Source organism: Cuculus canorus, chromosome 2 (genome assembly GCF_017976375.1).
Source record: "Cuculus canorus isolate bCucCan1 chromosome 2, bCucCan1.pri, whole genome shotgun sequence".
Taxonomy (NCBI): Eukaryota; Metazoa; Chordata; class Aves; order Cuculiformes; family Cuculidae; genus Cuculus; species Cuculus canorus.
In genome coordinates, this window is record NC_071402.1 from 140,380,399 (window position 1) to 140,399,838 (window position 19,440).

Below are 19,440 nucleotides of genomic sequence, written 5' to 3' on the forward strand. Positions count from 1 at the left end.
CATCTAAACTGCTGCACAAAGCAGGGCCTGCTGTGAGATCAGATCAGTTTCTTCATGGCTTTGTTCAGCTGGGTCTTGAAAACCTTTATGGTTATGATCTAGTCCCCTGGACATCTTAATCTTATACCAGATTTTACACCTTGTTTTTTAAATTGTTATTTACTCCAGAAACATGTCTTAGGTGATGGTGTCTACCTCGAGGCCCATTACCTTTCCTGGCCACTTTCCAGATTTGAAAGTGAGCAGCTTATTTCAACTAATTCAGTTCTACAGAGCAACAGATCTGAAATAATAAGTGGATACCTATTTTGTGAAAAGAGGCAACTTGCCTTTCAGAAGCCGGACCGAATCAGTTTATAAAAAACCTGTAACTAGACAAGGAAAACTGACCAGCAGAACCACTGCAAAATAACTGTACTCCCCCATGTGGGCAGTCTGTGTTGGAATGAAAATAACTTTATTCTACAACAGTGGGTTGTTTCCAACCTGTAACTTCAACCCATCTGCTGCACAAACCCTGCAGTCTTCAGAGAGGCACATTCTTCTTGTAGGTTATTCAGAGCAAAGTCCTCCATTCCTGTCACTGTCTACAAGCTTAAATCATAGTTTCCCTTTTCATAAGGGATCATTAAACTCTGAGATCCAAAATGATGTATGTCATACAGTTTCATCATGACTAAAGCAAAGGCACATCATTAACTTCTGACTTCAGCAGATGGGGGTTCCCCTAGAAACTTACATTTTTCTATGTATGTTCTATAACTGATCCATAAGTAAAACTATTCCGTAAGTAAAAGAGACTAATAATAAATATCTAAGTGAAGGTGGTATTGCAGTTTTCTTTTACACAAGGATCTATGTCTATAAAATGCTAGTATCTGTCTCAGAGTAGTCACTTGTGGCTGAAACTTGGATTATTTTCTCTTCATTTTCTCTGACTTTCCAGCATGAAAAACTGGGAGAATTCATTAATGTTATCACTGTTTATATCTTTTCATTCTTCTGAGAATATTTGTATACTCTCGGCACTGCCTGTTAGAGGTGTCATTTTCTAGGAAAGTTTTTGGAATCTTCAAGGCAACTTTGCTGTTATATTATAGGTTCAATTTCTACAACTTGCTCACTGGAATTGTAAGTTTCCCTGGAAATATTTGAAGTTAATTGATCAAGAAATAAATTGTGTTTATTAACTTTAAAAGAGTTGGCATTGAAATGCCATAGAAATATGATGCCTAAATGATCGATTAATTTTTAGAAGCCACCTTTTGTATAAAGTTTTGAAATTATTTGTGTTCATATTCTGTAGGCATTTATGTTTTTGTTTTGATGAACTTCAGGAAAGTCTCAGATTTTGGCAGTACAGGGATACTGATATTTCTGTGAGTTCAGAAATAAATAAAGAGCTCACTCTTCCAATCTGTGCATGCGGGAGATTCAGGTTTTGAGTGTGTCTCATACTTCACTTGAGTAACACAGGATAAAATCATCTCTCAATCCTTGCAGCAACTCTCCAGTTTACTGTCATTCCAACACAGGAGATAAGGAACTGGAACACTGAAGGACCAAGGACAAGAGTTGCAAACAATTTAGATCATAGTTTTATTAAGCTGTCACTGTTGGTATCTATATTCATTTTTAGATCTTCAAAACTTATGCCAGGCATGCCCAAAAGCCTCATGGCTAGATCCGCAAGGGTTTTTTGACAGCTGACTCACTTAGGTTTTCAAAGGAATTTTTGCAGAATAGAAGAGCAGTACCAAAAGTATCTTTTCACCAAAATCTGTATTTAAGTATGTAGGACCAAAACCATCTCTAGGCCTCAAACACTTTGTCTGAGGAAATACCTGCAGCTGCCTGAGTCTAATCAGGGCTCAACAGTGAAGTACTTGAGCCCCGTGAAGCTCTACTCATTGATACTGCTCTTTACACAACAGTCATACAATGAATGATCACAGAATCCCCAGAGGCACAAGAGGTAAGTAAACTAAGGTCCTCTGAACACAAGTCACCCCTGAAGGGTGGCTCATTAGATGTACAGAGGTACAGGTGCTTAAGCCATGGCACTGAAACTGCCCCCTTGCGTGCTTCCAGCTCAGAGCAGCCTCACTACCCCCAGGCAGTGGCTGCCCAGAGACGTAGGGTGTGCGTCTGCCACTGCTGTCCGATCAGCCCTTGCTAGGCACTTTCCTGAGTCTGCAAGGAAAGGGAGATTCAGCTTTGGGAGTCCAAGTTCACAAAAAAGATCTTGCTCATGTTAAGTGCATAAATGCACTTTTTTCCTCAAGAGTCTCTGTTTTCTAAACAATGTATTAAATAATCTTTTTGGAGACTGTACAGTTTATGGTATTGACCAATGGAGTGCAAACCCTAAGATTAAAAAGCATCCTGGAACAGACTGCACAAATTCCCATATTGGACTTCCTGAGTGTAGTGATAAGTTGATACACTCGATGCACTCTAGACAGATTTATTCTGCTTATGTACATATGTGTGCACATCTCCAAAAGCTTCTTGTAGTCTTAAAACAGTCTTGAGCTAAACAGATGGAAGAATATATTCGTGATACATTTTCCTTCAATGTTCAATCCCATATGCTAGCAACAATAATAGTTGTGTGAACCAAAAGGTTCTGGCTGGTTTTTATGGAACGTGTTCTGAGCGAAGAGAAAGATCAGAAATGTGTGGGGGAATGATAGTAATAATGCAGTTCAAGTCTTGATACTTCTAATCTCTTATATGGTAATCACTGTTCTCATCTAAGCAGGTAATAAAGAAGGAAGTCATTTTGCATTCCATGCTGATTAGCTGGAAAGCAGGGAAGGGAAAAATCTCTAGGCACTTGCAGTTCTTAGGAAAACATTTTGCAGTTGAAATATGAAGTGATAGTTTTCCACAGTTCCCTTATGGTAATTGAGATAAAAAAATGGCTCTCTATTATTTGTCTTCTGAACTTCTGGGCAGTCTTGAAGTGTCTTGTTTGTTTGTTCTTCTTTCAGAAAGAAATTGGAAACATATTTAGTTAACTTTTAAATCTGAGTTTATGTCTGGAAATTTTTAACATCAGGAAGAGGAAAAAGGTTAGGTTTTTTGTTTGTTTGTTTTTCTGTATCTTCCACCTGACAAGAGACATGAAAACTGTGTCGAATCAAATATTGTAGTATAAGTAACAGTCTTATATGATCTAAAGTATTTATTGGCTGAGCAAAGCACCACACACACAGAATTTAAAATAAATAAATAAATATCACGCAATGTGACTAAATGAACTCCCTGATTTATAAAGGAAAATAATTAAATAAACATTTGGGGTTTTTTTACTGTTAGGGTGATGAGGGACTGGAACAGGTTACCCAGAGAAGTCATTGATGCCCCATCCTTGGAGGTGTTTGACATCAGGTTGGATGGGGCTTCAAGCAATGTGATCTGGTGGAAGCCATCCATGTCCATGGCAGAGGAGTTGGAACTAGATGATCTTTAAGGTCCCTCTTCAAACCAAACCATTCTATGAATCTATGAAATCCATGAAAGAAACACAGGAACTTTCTCCACACATAGCTTACTGTTTGATATTTACATTCCCCTCATCTATTATTTATTAGCTGATACCGTAACAAAAGTTGTAGATCCATTCTATTATGGAGCAGGGAAAGACAATGAATGAGATCAGGAGCAAAAACGTTCATAAACTGAGACTGGAAATACATTGGCTTAATTGTGCAGTGAACGTGTAGTGAACATCTCCTGTTGTGACATGCTTTGATCTAAGTCCTTCAGCTTATTTTACCAGAACTGTGAACCTCTTAAAAAAAAATCTGGAAATCTAGACGTTTTTAACTAAATGCACTTCTCAAATGCTCTGGAAGTTCTTATTCTGCAAAGAAATTGCAACGATGGCATAGAACTGAAGTTACTGTAGGCTTGATTGGTGAGGTAACAACCTTGGGCATTGGCAGCGCGAAGTGTCAAAACAGTTAGTACATTGCAAGGAAGGGAGTTTTATCTTGTAAGCTTGAAAATATTTTTCTTCTGTCCCTACTTCTATAAGCATCATGTAGCGCTGAGTTTTATTCAAAAACTCACTTTTACATATTTTCTGATTTTAACTATTTTAATTTTCCTTGTTTGTTTTCTTTAGGGATATTACGTATTTCAGTTCCAAATTTAAAGATAGAGGAAGACTTGCTGCTTTATACTCAGTCTGTCTATAGGCCAGCACTATTTAACAGACAGTAGTGTGATGCTATGAATTCCAAAGTAAAAAATAAATAAATTTTAAAAAGAGACATTTGTAAGGATTAAGTAAACCACCAGAGGGAGTATATATAATCCTATCAGTGTAATAGATGCATATATAAATAAGAAGGAAAATCTCATTTTGAATGCTTTAGAAGAGTTAGAGGTTTAAAATATAGTGTATTCTGTAAAATAGAGTCTGTTCTATCAATGTGCATAACTTGGTGAATTTGCTGATCATACTGCTGCTTCAGGCAAAATGAAAGAAATGTGCGTAGATTCTATCTGTCTCTAGAATCTGTATTCCACCACAGCAGTTCTTTATGCTGGAGTGGTTTTATACGAAAACATGGCAGAGTCATAGCATCTGAGTCTTAACAAGCAGATTGTTGAGTTAGGTCAAATTTATCCTGTGATAAATCAAAAGTAATGTCAATACTATTCTTCTAACTTGTATATCTCTGTATAGCGCTCTCTCTCTCCATCATATTGAAAATCTGAAAAGTAGAAATTCTGAACTTTTGTTAGAGTTTGCTCTAATTAAAATGCCACATATTTTCTTCTGTTTTAAATGTTTTGTTGAGACAGCAACTGGATTTTTAATCAAGTGCAACAGATGTATCAGGAATGTATAAATTTGTCAGGTCTGATACATTACTGATAAGAAAGATAGGATAACCAGATCTATACTTTATTGAGCAGAAAATTGCTCTACACCCAGCTTCTTCAAATCCTTTCCAAGCTGCTCACTCTTAATTTGACAAGCTAATTTGAACACGTGAATTGCAAGAAACTTAGGAAATTAGCATTCAATAATTGAGAATTTTGTATGCATGGCAAGCCTGATGGGAGTAAAGCAAGGAAAGAAAGTGGCACAGAAGTGCTTAATGAACAAAACATTGTTTCATACCAGAGTGAGCCCAGTGATGGTACTGTTTGATGAAAGCCTCACAAGATCATAATAGATCTTCTCAAGTGGGATGGCAGTTCTGTTTAGAAGACAGGGTAAGCTTCAGTGAGCCTCCAGGTATGTTTAAAAATGCATAATGATAAAGTTGTATAGATCAGTAAAATGTACATAGTGGTACACTTGAAAGTACTGTTATGGAACATAGATGATCCTGAGCTCTTAACCTACCTTTATTAAAAGTTAGTCTGCACCAAATGAACTAAGTTTTCACTGAGATTGATACATGTATAAATAGCAGATAAATAGCCTTCCTACATTATTTTATAAGTTTGTGGAATTTGTTAATAGCTGGATTCCTTGGAATTGTTGTGGAATTTCTGTACTTTCCTGTGAGCATAGATTGTCTGGTATAATTCCTATGATTAATACAAATAAACCTAAACATTTCAGTCTTTAAACAGAACTCTAGTGAAGGTGCAGTAGCTCTCAGAGTCCTGGGACATGTCAGAGTAAGACCAGCCAATTTGCTGGAGGGGGAACCTGCTAGACAAGAATCATCCCCTTGCCTGGTTCAAAGCTGATATATTAAAATGGACATACACTTCCTGAGGGCTTTTTCAGGGCAAACCTTTTTCCTGCACTACTGCATAACTTTGTCTTATGAGCATCATTCCTCAAGCTTCCTTTTGCCACACATTCTTCTGCAGTGCCCTCCTTTTCAGCTCACCAATGTTCTTGGGATCCCTAAGCTAGAAAATAAAATTATCCTACCATTAATAGATTTGATATCTACCCAGCTGAACTTGAATCCTGCTTTCATAGCCAGTTTTCTTACAACTGCAGCATTAGTCACACACAGTTTACAGATGTGTGTCTTGGTTTGTTTTCCTAAATAACTCAGAACAATATAAGGACCACAGTTATACTCGTAACTGATGCAGCTATTTAAGAAATTCAGGGCTGGGTTGCAAAACTTTAAATCATTTCTGTGAAATGGGCAGAAGATTGCTACAGTTCCCATTACTCTGAAATCTTAATCTCTCTGTTGAAATATTTTCTATGATATCCTGGACCTGAAAACTGGGAAGCATTTTGGAGTTTCTTGATCTGATATAAATACAGTGGTAGATTTAAGCCACTCACGCTGCTCATATCATATATGTCTTTTTCTTACCGTATCATTTGCCTTTCAAGATCTGAGATTGGTTTCAGTAGCGATTGCTTCCGTCGCCAGAGATGTTGCTGTGTCTTCTGGACTTTAAAAACTCTGCTCATTATACACTCTACAGGTGTCTGTGGTATCTAATTTGGCAAAGACATAGATGTCACCGTCAATACAAATAGCACCACTGCTGGGGCTTTTTAAGACCTATATGCTATGTCTGTCTTATGTGGATCTAACAAATATTTCACATTCCTGAGGTGTTTTATTATAAAAGTTATCAAAAATACAGGGGAGAGTTAAGCACTTCAATTCCATCGGGAGGGGGATAACTAGCCATTCATCTGTTATTTATACCTTTGAGAATATTTACTTTTCCTGATTAATTTGGAATGAAGATCACAAAGTCTATGTTTAATTTCCATGTTTAGTTTAACAGATACACCTAAGATGCCGTAGTAGTAAAACACTATATAAATAGGTAGGTAGTGCAGCTCTTTTATCTAGAAACTTCTTTGGCAATTCTTTTACACAGAAGTAACTTTTTATTCTTCATTTATTGTGTTACAAAAATAAGACAAAACCCCACTCAGTCTTTGATGAATGATTTATATCTAGAACTGCAACTTCTGTGCCAACTATAAATCTTTCAAATCCCAGCAGACTTGAGTTCAGATTTAATTCTACATTGTTTGTTTATACTGAGTGCTATATCCATAATAGTGGGTTTTGCCCTGCTCTATTACATAGGCACTCACTCTGGGACTAAACAGTCATTTGGTGGCAGAACTGCACCACATTCGGTCACACAGCAGCCCTAGAATCTTTTCTGTTTGGTTTCATTTTTATCTAGTCATTTCTTCATTGATAGCTACTACTAGAAATTTTAGATTTAACCATATTCCTGCTTCACTGATGAAAGTTGTGTGCAGACAGATGCCTCAGAATGTAATTTATATGTATACTAGACATTTTAAGAAACTTGTCCCAGGCTCCTGATCATCATTCTGTGCCATGTGACGAGCTTTTTTAGGACTGAGTTTCTATACCAGGCATTGTAGCCTGTCTGATTCCCAAATAAATGTCTGAAATAGTGGTCTAATGTAACTATTAGACTTCAGCTGTATAATCAGAAGATTGCAATAAACGCATCTCAAAGAGAACAGGTTTACCTGATAACAAATTAAAGGGTTTATACTTAACAACATGCTCATGCATCACACTAGGTAAATAAAGTATAGTGCAAACCAGTTAGGATGTTAATTTACATGGTATGATAGTGTGAAATATGAGTGGATGATGATTAGGTGAATACAGAACAGAAATGAGAATATGAAAAGCTCGATATTTAAACACGAGAGTAAAGATAACTTCAGGAACACTAAGAGGAAATTTACCAGGTAAGACAGAAATTTTACTTGCTTTACCTGAATTCAGAGGCAGAGCTTCAAGAAGGTTTTGACATCTGCAGATAGGAACCTCCTCTGTATAAGCACAGGTTCAAAGACAAAGAAATGCAGTCAGGGTCCTAAACTCTTCTTTGGTTTTCCCACTGTAATATATTTAAACCTAAAATAATCAGATATCAACATATCATCTCATATACAGCATAATTTTTACCCTCCTTAGTTTGTCTTCACGATATTCAGGCTGTTTCTTCCACTTCTTGCAGATGTAAAGTCCCAACTTATCTCTTTTTCACACCTATGAAATTTGCTAACTTTTCCTTAACCTAACATTAATTTGTCTGGAAGAGTTACCTTTATTTGCTAAACTACTGGTATTTTTATCAACATCTCACTCAGCTAATTGTCAAATATAGCTTTAATTATTATTATTATTTTATGTTAACTACTATTCCTGTGCTACAAGAAGAGTTAGAAGTACGTTGACTAATGAAAATAGTAAATTCTTAATAATTCATGGTCACTACCCCTGAAATCAAAGTGTGGGAGGATAGAAGGAGTTTCAGCTTCAGAGAGAAAAATGCTTTAAAGTTCTAATATGGATGCCAAGGGAAGAAATAGAAAGAAAACATAAGTAGGTACTTAGTTTCTAAAGAGAGCAGTTAGGCCCTACAATAGCAGTTCTTCCCCTTTATGAGCCATATATATATAAGCAAAGTACTCCTAATGAAATTAGTTAGGTTTTGTAGTCCTTACTGAGTGCTTAATCATAAGCATTAATCATCAATATAGTACTGAAGCAGGTCAATGTGGCTATCCATAGTTCTTCGTTTTGTAATGATTTTATGCATTGCTGTACATAGAGCAGTGCTACTGCTATTTTGAAGTTTATTTTACCTTCTCCTTCAACAGACTGAACTAAATCAACTTTACTGCTTACAACAGCTGGGCAACTTGGAGATTTTTTCTTTTTATACAATGGTGTATTAGAAAATACACAAATTTGATCAATCCAAGCTTTATGACTCCAGGACAGATAAATTCAGTTACAGAAAAAGGTTCATTAATGGACTAGCAAAAATAATAATTGTGCAGTAGGGACATTTTGTCCAGTAGGCCAAAATTTAGTGATGAGCAAGGTATTAGATTTCTTCCTTTCATGTCTGAGATTAATTTAATTTGTAGTCCCTGAATCCTTCTTTGACCATCAGAAAATGTTATATTGTGAGAAATGAGTGACTATGTATCTTTTATTAAATATTTGTGTGTTCATGATATTATATTACAGAACCCAGACACCACCTCCCCATTACATTCTAAATTGTTGGACTAGATAATCATCTTTCCTTATCCCAAGTGTGTATAAAAAGTGAAAGAACAGAAGCTGAGAACAAAGCATTTCAGAAGACCTCCAAGTTCAGGACAGAAATCCAGGATGCATCTGTGGAGACAGGAAGCCCAGATTATCATACCTGACTTTAGGATACTGTATAAGATGAATGTTAATCTACTTTTATGGAAGCATTCGTTTTCTTCCTTTCATATAAGTATCCAACCCACTGCATTATATGGAACTCTCACTCTTCATTTCCTCTACTGTTATTACAATGGAAATAAGTAAATAAGGAATTAAATGAATCTAATATTTTTCAATAGAATCAATCAATATTTTTTCAATGGAAATTTTTTGCACTATATCAAATTTTCTTTTACTTTACTTTTTCTGTTTCACTGAAATACAGTGCAAAATGGCAGTCCCCATCAGATTTATTTAATGGTCAGTACAGTGGTCATACAAAATAGTACAGTACCGCTGTAGTTCATCTTCCCATACCAAATATTTTTTTTAACATAAATTACTTGCAAATTAAACTGAGCCTAGGAAGCTTCCTAGGCATTGGAAAGTGATTGTCTGTGCCATTCATTAGTAGTTATGACGTTCCCTAACATTATTTCAGTTCATGTCCAGGAGCACTGTCCAGAACAGTTCCCAGGCATGATGCAGGAGGAGTTGAATTGTTCCAGGAATTATTCCCAGTTGGCAGTTTATATACAGCCTTCTCCTTTTCAAGGTTCAGAGAGTTTGCTTGTTCAGGCATAGGCCATTCTGTGCCAGGAGTCTTCAGCACCAAGGAATATTTCTGGGTATGTTTATTTTACTAGAATAGAAACAACCAAAATGGTCACAATAGCCTTAACTGCCTACCAGAAGAACTAACCTTTATTGGTTCATTCCTCAATATAACTCGAGCATCACCAAAATCATATTTGTTGTATACACTCCTAGATATTGCTTTTTAAGGAAGGGCCATAAATAAAAAAACTCCTTTTGTCAGCATAATATTGTAGATTTTTCATATTGCTATACATGTACTCCTGTAATGTTGCTGAAATTTTTATTTAGACAAATCTGAACTGTGCATGTTTCTCCATAAAATCTGGATAATCTCAGATTAAGACCTGCTAAGGCAAACTGTTCAATTTCTTAATGTAGTCTACTGATTTTATGTAGCATTTATATTTTGTCACTCTTTCCAGTCACCTAAACAGTGGGGACTCTGTAACATTTGCCTGTAGAAGATATTCCCAGTTTCAGGGAAATAAAGTTTTCTCAGTATTCTTCCTAATTATCAAGGCTTTTTTGTGTGCCATTACATCTTTAGTTCCCCTTCTGTTCAGGTCTCTTAACTCTTCCAATATCTGCATTATCATATAGTATTAATGAAACCACTAGCATTCCACCAGATATTGCAACAAATATTAATATGTATAGTTAATTAAGAAATAGATGATCCTCAACTCTTCTGTAATTCTTTGGTTATCTGTTTTGCAGACTGTTCTTGCTGAATGTTGACTCCAGAATTTGACTAACTTCTAGAGAAAAACAAAATTATATACAAGTAGGACACTAATTTGGGAGATGAATAACTTCCTTTGGAAATAACTGGTTACAGGATAATTCATGCCCTTCCTTTATTTTGCTCTGTAGCTGAAGAATTCACTGGGCCTTTACAACAGGTGTTTTCTTAACCCTCATTCATCCATATTTCCCACGAATGCACTAATATGAACATGCAGTTTCAAAACTGTGTTCTTAGTGCAGAATGCCCTTCTGTTTTGTCAGCATACTTTAATAAGCATATAAGCATTGGCTTACGTAGAGCCAGTTTAGCACATTATGCGTTATTTTCCTGTCACAGCTCCTGCTTCCTTTGTCTTCTTGCTCTTTTTAGATTTGTGAATCAGATATAATAGAATCAGTAACCTAGACTAAACAAGACATCTCTGCACTTCTCTTTGTAGCAGCTCAGAGGCTGATGCCCAGTACTGAAACAGACGCATTACCTGTTGTGCAGTTGCTGGGGGCTCATGTGTGGAAACCGAAACGCTAACAGCCCTATTTCCTACTTTCTCTAGGCACCAGGCCAATTTCATCCTGTGCCAAGACCTTTACTGCTTGTTAATGGTATTGGTGGGTTTTTTATAAATGAGTAAAATAACAGTAGAAGTATATGAATACAAAAGGGAGCTTGACCAATGTGTGAATGAGATCTGTGCCTTGGTGCATGCCACTTGAGACCTGATGTTTTTCAGTATCATTCCTAGTTCCACAGTTCATATGTCTGGGAGTCCTATGGGAAGCATAGGAGCTGTGAATTATTGTGTGCTCATCTGGTTTTCAGAAAAATCCAGGTTTAACTCTAGGTTCTGTTACAGAGCTCTGTGTTATCTCAGCTGAATCATTTCCTGTCTCCTGTGCTCTATTTCCTCATCTCTAAAGTGGAAAAGAAAATATTTTCTCCAAAGGTGACCTTCATATTTTAGAAACTAGAGACAAAGCAACAGGTACGTGAGGCTAACTGTACTGCTGAGGATGTCAATGTAGAACATTATAAAGCAGTTTTCAAAACACACCTGGACACTGACTTTCATTTGTTTAACCAGAAGGGATTGTAACGTGTAACATTAGGAAAAAAGTGTAAGATCACAGGAGCATCCACTCTAAAACTGAGAAGAACATTTTGTACACTCAAAAATAGAAAATATTTCAGACAATCATGTAAAGGTGATAAAGAGGGGTTAATTGTACTAATCGGGATCATCAAGAAGAGCGTGAAGTACACCCACTAAAGCTTCAGAGCTCTTTGCCTTGAACTCTGGATAATTTCTTGTGTGCAAAACAGGTAGCAATGGCAACAGATCAGAATCTGCTAACTTCTGGTGCTGTTAGGTCTTTATACCCACTGTGTGCAGGTATAAATGAACAAAGCCAAAGCTGTGGAGAATGTAATCTAGTAACAGAGACTAATTTCAGTGTGTGTCCCTCCCAGAAAACATTTGATTGTTATTATTTTCTACTGACTCTGTTGGAAATTCTGATACCATAATCTCATAAATTTGCCTCTAGCGCCATCGTCTTATGCTTTCTTTTTCCTTCTAGTTATTAAAAGCAGAATCTTTAGCAAAAGCTTATTTATTATGCTTTATCTGCTTTTCAGCATGTATCTTTTGTTGCTGTATCTGACATTAAGATTGTGGAAAATATCCTTCTATTTTTCTTTAATCAGAACTGTGCCAAGTTTCCGTTTAACTAGGATTTTTTTCTGTTCTTTCTAGTTGAATTAGAAATAAAACTTACTTTTTTAGCCTGTTTTTATTCTTAGGCTCTTCCAATAGCAAAAATTCCCTGGGGGAGTCTTTATTTCCTGCTACCTATTCACATGTTGTGTCGGAGTAATGAGTATCAAGTCTTACTTATCTTCAATCTCTTTTACTGTAAAATAACAGCTTTTTTTTAAGCATATTTTACTCCTCTGTTTACATGATATTACAGGAGTACTTTACAGTACATGTGTATTTCCAGACTTCCTGTCCCATAAAATTGTAGAGGTATCACCAAGTTGAAGGTTGCCTGCTCAAATTTGTGTCACAGAGATTCTCCTTATTATCACCCCAAATGCTGAAAATATCGAAAGGAACACAATGTTAGGGCAATGATGGAATTCAGTGCTGCAGACACAGATATGGATCATCAAGTATTAACTATGCTTTAGTAATTTTTGGATTTTTACCTAAACATTAAAAAACATTAAAATAGTAAAGGCTGTTTGTAGTGCTGTGTGTTTAAAATCCTTGTACTGAGCAAACAATCTTATCTATTCTTACCTTATAACAGCAAAGCGGGAGCAAATAATCTTCTAACAATTCAAATTCTCATCCTATTCTGAAGTACAGTTTAATTAAGCAGTACTTTGAAGGAAATTATAAATACAGACAACACACTTGAATTAAGATGTGTGATTAGGCATGTTAAGGTAGATGCTAAGCACAAATTCCGTTCAAATACCTTACAAATTCATACTACAGTCGCTCACATTGACACTTCACGTGAACATCATGAGCACTTCAAGCTGTGATAAAGTCCTGCATTTGTGACAGGGTAAAGTGGAAAATAACAAAGCGAGGAAAATACAGTCTTTTCCCAGATAGCAGAGTATGACGAGAAAGCAACATCTGAAAGATGGAAGAACCAAGCTGCAGCCTGTTTTCCGGTAAAGGGGGGCAAAACCAGATTGGGCACAAAGATCGTACCTTTTTTTGACTGCCCTCCAAAAATCGCTCTGTGATCAGGGTTTTTTTTCAGCTGAACAGGCACAAAGTTCAAGGCTTCCAGTAATTTTATTTTTTTAAATATATTTTATATATTTAATTTTATATTTTACTTGCTGTCTCCCTCAAATTGGAAAGAAATTCCACTTTGAAATGTTCTAATTCTTTTTTTTAGTAATTCAAACAACCTAGCAATTGTCTAGCAATCTTTTCCTAATGGTGTGGGCCTTAATTAACTGTTAAAGGCAGAATAGAGTTATGTCTGTTCAATTTTTCTATTTAATTTTCCAGGTAAATATTTTATTTAGAAGAGCTAATAAACATTTTAATTGACCTGAGTAATTACATGGTATTTAAGAAATCATTTCAGATTTCTGGAATGTCCTTCAGTTTCCAGAATTCCATTCTTCATATACTGTTACAGATATCCTGGGGGGGAAATACGCAAAACAACAACAACCTAGGGAGTAGGTGGTTTAAAGGACACATCTTATGCATTTTAATGCTCTTGATTGTTTTGTACCAGCTCAACCTGGTGAAAAGTTATTTTCATACAAACTTTGCTCCTTTTTTTCTCTGTAATGTTCCAATATATCTTTAGCTTTTACAGGTTCCACTTTGATCAATTATCTGTTTACAGGATATCTGATTTATTCTTGTTATTAATCCTGATAGAGATCTTTTAAAAGAAACAAAATATTGTAGCTCATGCACCGAATGGACACTGCTTGCTGTTTAAAGATTCTCTACCAAATAAAGGAAAATGGCATCTGGTAAATCTCTTCTCACAGTTTACTCAAAGGATTCTGACATCTTTCTTGTTACCCAAATTCAGTTTTATTAGTTAGACCAAATTGTCCACACAAATCCTGAAATTCCTTACATTTCATATATTTCCCTCTTCTCATTTCCTAGAACATCTTTGTTATTGCTTTGCTAGGAGCTGATTTCATTCATCACTTGAAAATGAAGTTCTTATAAAATGGTCGTGTTGACAGATGGCATAAATGGCATAGTTAATCAAATCTGCTCCAATATTTTAATCACAACAGGGAATTATCACTATGCTACTAGATGAAGGTCTGAAAAATGCAGTCAGTGAGTGAATGGTGCACTGAAATGACAGTTTCCAGAATTCTAACTCAATGACACAGAAATTATAGTGTCTGCTATGGGTGACATATCATTGACGCATACCTCAAAAGAAGTTCACAAACCGCTTTGGATGGAGCGTAACTTATCAAGCCTATTCTTGATAATGCTGCATTCTGATAATATTGTTTGGACTTGCCATGGCATCAATATAAAGTATTATATAGTGTCCAGTATTTAATGTATATTTCTTTAAGGTAGGGTCATCTGTCTGAGATATTTGAAAAAGCCAGTCCAAGTCCTTACATGTTGCATTCAGCTTCTGGTGGTTTGTTAATTTCTGTGGAAAGATCAACCACAGCAATGTTACTTGCCACTGTATTTCAGTAGTTTGTCAGAAAAGACTTAAGAACTTTTAATCATTTGACCCCTGAATCTGTAAGTTCGACATCATTTAGATACAAGACAAAATCTAAGATTAAAAAAAAAAAATCATTACTCATTAATCACTACTAGGTCTAAGTACAGTTGGGTTTGAATTAGCATGGATATGCAACTGCAGCAGTTGCCTCTTTTGCAGGAAATTATGGAGTGGCCTGATGTCACCCGTAAGCAATAGGCTTAATTTTCAGACATGCAGAATATCCTCAAACCCTTTAGGTTTTAACCAGAGCAGTGTGACCGAAATGTAATGTGTCTGTGAGTATTCAGTACATCCAAAAATTAGCCCTGTTCTCCTTCAAGATGGGCACAGAAGGTGCTAGTGAGGCTCTTCAAACTTTAAGAAAAGTAGGAGAGACTGACTTCTAAAAAATGTGTTCTATTCATACCTGGAATGCCACATCACCATATCTTTCTGCTTAGCAAGGTCCCCCTTGTTCTCTCAAACATCCAGAGAGACAGAATACCCTAAAGACAAGAAGGCAGCACTGAGATCCCAGCATACACTGATTCACTCACCCTTCGACAAGAAGAAAAAAGTGTATACGGTAGCCTTTATTCCCATGTTTTGTGAAGAAGGACTCTATTCTCTGGAATACGTTTCTGGTTTGGGCATCTTTTTTCTTCACTGCCATAGACTTTTGGAAAAGTCAGTTGCTTTAAAGTGAGTGATAACTGACACCTGTGAGGGTTGAGGTATTTTTTTTTTTTTTAGTAACGTTGCAAACGATGGAATGTGGAGTAGTACAAGTACAACCAAGAAGGGCATTAACATTTTCTCAAAATCTTTTGTCAAAGACATTGTAGATTCTGCTCAGAATAATTATATGGATAAATTTATTATCCTAAGTGTGTTGTTGACATTGTTTACATCCTCTGGTAACACATCCTACTATAAAAATGATTCCACTGTTCCATTCTTCCAAATGAGCCTGTTTGTCTCATTTGAAGTTGGGTAATACTTGACATATCTTGTCAGCTTTCAGTTCAGTGAGAACAAAAAATTACCTAATAATTACTACTAAACTTATCAATGGCCTTATTTGCTTACCTTGTCATATTTAGAAGACAACAATAACTGTATTTGCTGTACTGTCTGGTAAGTTATGACCATGGATGCCAAATGGCATCATCCTGTCTCATAACAGATTAATGCAGGAAGTGAATGCAGAAAACAAACAAAACCAAAAAAATAAAAAACCCTAGAATCTCTTTCAAAGTCAGATGTCGTAGTCAGTTATTTGCTTGCCAGTTTAATAATGCTCTCTGTTTGCAATGCTACCTGTTGTCTAGGAAACCCTAAGTTACTGTAAAAGCACTGATAACACTCTTGTGAGATGGCAATCACCAAGGGAATAATTATATTAAAATGTTACAAGTTGCTTTAAAATCTCTTTTCTATGTATTGCAAATGAGAAAGTAAATTGCAAGCAGGTTATTAACATCACCTAATTTGATAAGAAATTTACATGCAACTTAAGGGTTTTTGCAGGTAGTGGGGAGGTAGGAGCAGCTGTGTAGTATTATCTAGTTGTCATGAAGGCTGTTCAGAGGAGCTGTTATGTAAGTCTGTGGACACTGATCATGTCCTTGTATGTGTATGTTGAGATCTCAGATCACCTCACTGATGAAAGTGATGACTGGTTCACTACATTCTTTGTGAGATTAAATTTTCCTGGCTATGAAGTCAGGACAGAAAGAATTAAACCAATTTACATTCATATGGCTGACATCAACCTTGAAACTGCTGTGGCTTGGTACAGTCTTAAGAATAATTATTTGGTGGAAGTGAGACATTCCTATTTAAAAATTATGATATTTAAAAAAAAACCCCTAAAATAATAACTCATTTATTGCCTTTCACTGAAGTGGATTGAATTATTGATTCGTATTGCAAGCAACAGCCTCTTGAATATAAATAATATCACATAAATCATATGGATTTTAAAATAAATCACATCATTTGCTTATTCTCTCTGTCATTCTTTTCTCTTCCACTGCCTTCTTTTCCTGTTCTTGTCTTCCTCATATTTCCATCTGGACAACTTCTATCTATTTCAACATTTAAAGATGCTCCAGTGGATTTGACCGTCACCGGCAAGATTGGGTAGACAGTGGTTGCCCTGAAGAGGTATGTGAGTACTTTACATCCTCAGCCCATCAGAGGCTATTTATATACTTATGATGCTTTTGATTAAATTCTTCATATTATGAAGTGTGGTTTCAAGGCCAAAGACATGCTATATTTATCTTCATCATTCAGTGGAAATGCTGTGAGACATAATAAAGAAAAATAGGCTGAGCCATTTCACTCCTCAATACACTCCTCAAGGAAAAAGAAATGGACACAAACTAAACATTTTATCTGAAAAAAAAACTTTAAATAGAAAATTAAAATACAAGAAAGTCTACCGCAAAACAATGTCTCTTAGACCTCTGACTGTCGCCAGAAAAGGGGAAGAAACTGTGGTGTTCCTCATCTCAGAAAAACCTGTGCCAGAGCAGTTTCCAGTGAAAAAAAGACATTGCATGTCTTGCATTTTGGTTATGAAATCAGGCCAAATCATTTAGAACAGAAGAAATTCCATAGATTAATTCAAATATTTAAAAAAAAAAAAAAACAACCAAAAAACCAACTACGAGGTATTTGAATGTCCTTTCGTGGAGAAGCAGTGGGAGAATGAGAAAGGGAACAAGATGCCTGAGTGTTTTAATGCTGGACTGTCAAGCAGGGATGACAAGCCTCCTCTAAAAGAGGTAGTGAGGGTACTCCTGGACCACAGCAGTTAATTTTTTAAACACATACTTAAATATATTGCTGCTGGTTCTTTCCCAATGTCTTCCCTCTAGAAACATTTTTGGGTTTTCTGTGTGAGATGCTTTTTTTTTATTATTTCATTTGGGGAGTGTGGTAATAGGAACAAATTAATTTATGACACTTTTAATCTCCCGGTGGCCATTAAAAAGCAGTTATTTTTCCATTTTGGCTGAAAGGGCTACATTTTGTCATGGTTTCAACAACATAGCCCTTTGGAAGTGTAATGTCAGGTGAAACTGAGGGCGAAATACAGCCCAAGGTGTCTAGTTGGAAAAGCAAATTCTGTTTTATTCTCAGTAGAAACAAAGAGAAGTAATGACATAAATCCAGGCTGATTGAAGAATTTTTTTTCTTGTTAACTGTAATTGCAAAATGACTGCATGCTACATACTGCCTTGTCGCATGGACTTGAAGCTTCAGCTTTGCATTTTGTGCACTAATGATTTAAGAATGGAATTTCTGTGAGATTTTTTGTCTCTGAAGAACAACATTCCAAAAACATAAAATGGAAGTTTCTGGGAGCATTTGTTATTATAGTACACAACCTTTGTATTGATTTACTCCAGACTATAATTAGCTAGGACTCAATTGTACCTCTAGATGAAGTTATCCAAAAGCTGCTCTCTGCGTGACAGTACCATCCCATCCTGCATCTCCCTTCTTGTTTCAACACAACTAGTGCCCCAAGGCTTAGCACATGATCTGGGGGGAAATTATTGATACAGTATGTGTATCTGAGGAGTGCAGTTCCAGGCTACTTGATTGGTGCTCACAGTCTAACTTTCAGGCTCTCTGGAGTAGAAACAACATCTTACTTTGCGTCTTCCAGAATGACGCCTGAGCTGACTGCTGGAGTTCAGTGAAGGATCAATAAGCAGCACACAGAGGTTAATTTTAGATGCATTCATTCAAGCAGATGAATAATGAAGATCTTCGTAGTAATGTTTCCTTCTTTGAAATATAGATTTTGAGGCTAAATTTTTATTAAATTGCATCAGTGAAATTAACAGGGGCTTTGAAGCTAAAACGTAGAAATTTATGGAACAATTATACTGCAAGTACTGATACCCTTTTTAGGGTAATATGTTGTTTCTGGTAAAACAAAGACAATAAAATACCACACATATTAAAAGAAAGGCAGCACTCACTGGTTTTGACAAGCAGATGTCAATAAAATGAACAGGTTTTGTGCAATTCCACTACTCATTAAAATAGATGGGAACAGCAGGAGTTGCAGGCAGTTGCCGGATTTGTTGCTTGCTAGTTGAATGCATTTTCCCATACAACTCTGTGATCCGTGGAAGAAAATATTTGTTACACCCGCAGAATTCTAAAAGTGTCCAATTCTAAAAGTGTCCAAGGGAAAAAAACAAAAATACTTGAGATTTTAATCAAAATATTGTATGATTATTTTATAGTTTATATAGAGTTTATATTTTATAATACTTATATAATAATTGGTATATCCACACATATAATACATGAAGTTTTAATATTATATAGAATTAATAGGCCTGTAGTTAATGTGTTGCTCTATAGTGTTTATATAAATACTGCATAGGCTGAAAACATACACACATTTTACACACATATGCATATTTTTCTGTGGTATCTGCATGTAAATCTTAATTAAATGCTCCAGTTAATTACACATTAGTCACTATGAAGTGCTACAGTTTTATTCCCACGGATCTTCTTATAACATGTGTTATATGTTTTATTCCCACGGATCTTCTTATAACATGTCTTATAACATGTGGCACCCAGA

The 19,440-nt window shown here is 35.9% G+C and overlaps 1 protein-coding gene across 1 annotated transcript in view; it reads left to right on the forward strand.

Moving 5' to 3' along the window:
* Positions 1-19,440, forward strand: part of PLXDC2 (plexin domain containing 2) — a 262,550-nt gene that overhangs the window by 211,554 nt on the left and 31,556 nt on the right. The window contains exon 10 of the mRNA XM_054058522.1: positions 16,925-16,985. Coding sequence (XP_053914497.1) covers positions 16,925-16,985 — 61 coding nt within the window. The remainder of the gene's footprint in view (positions 1-16,924; positions 16,986-19,440) is intronic.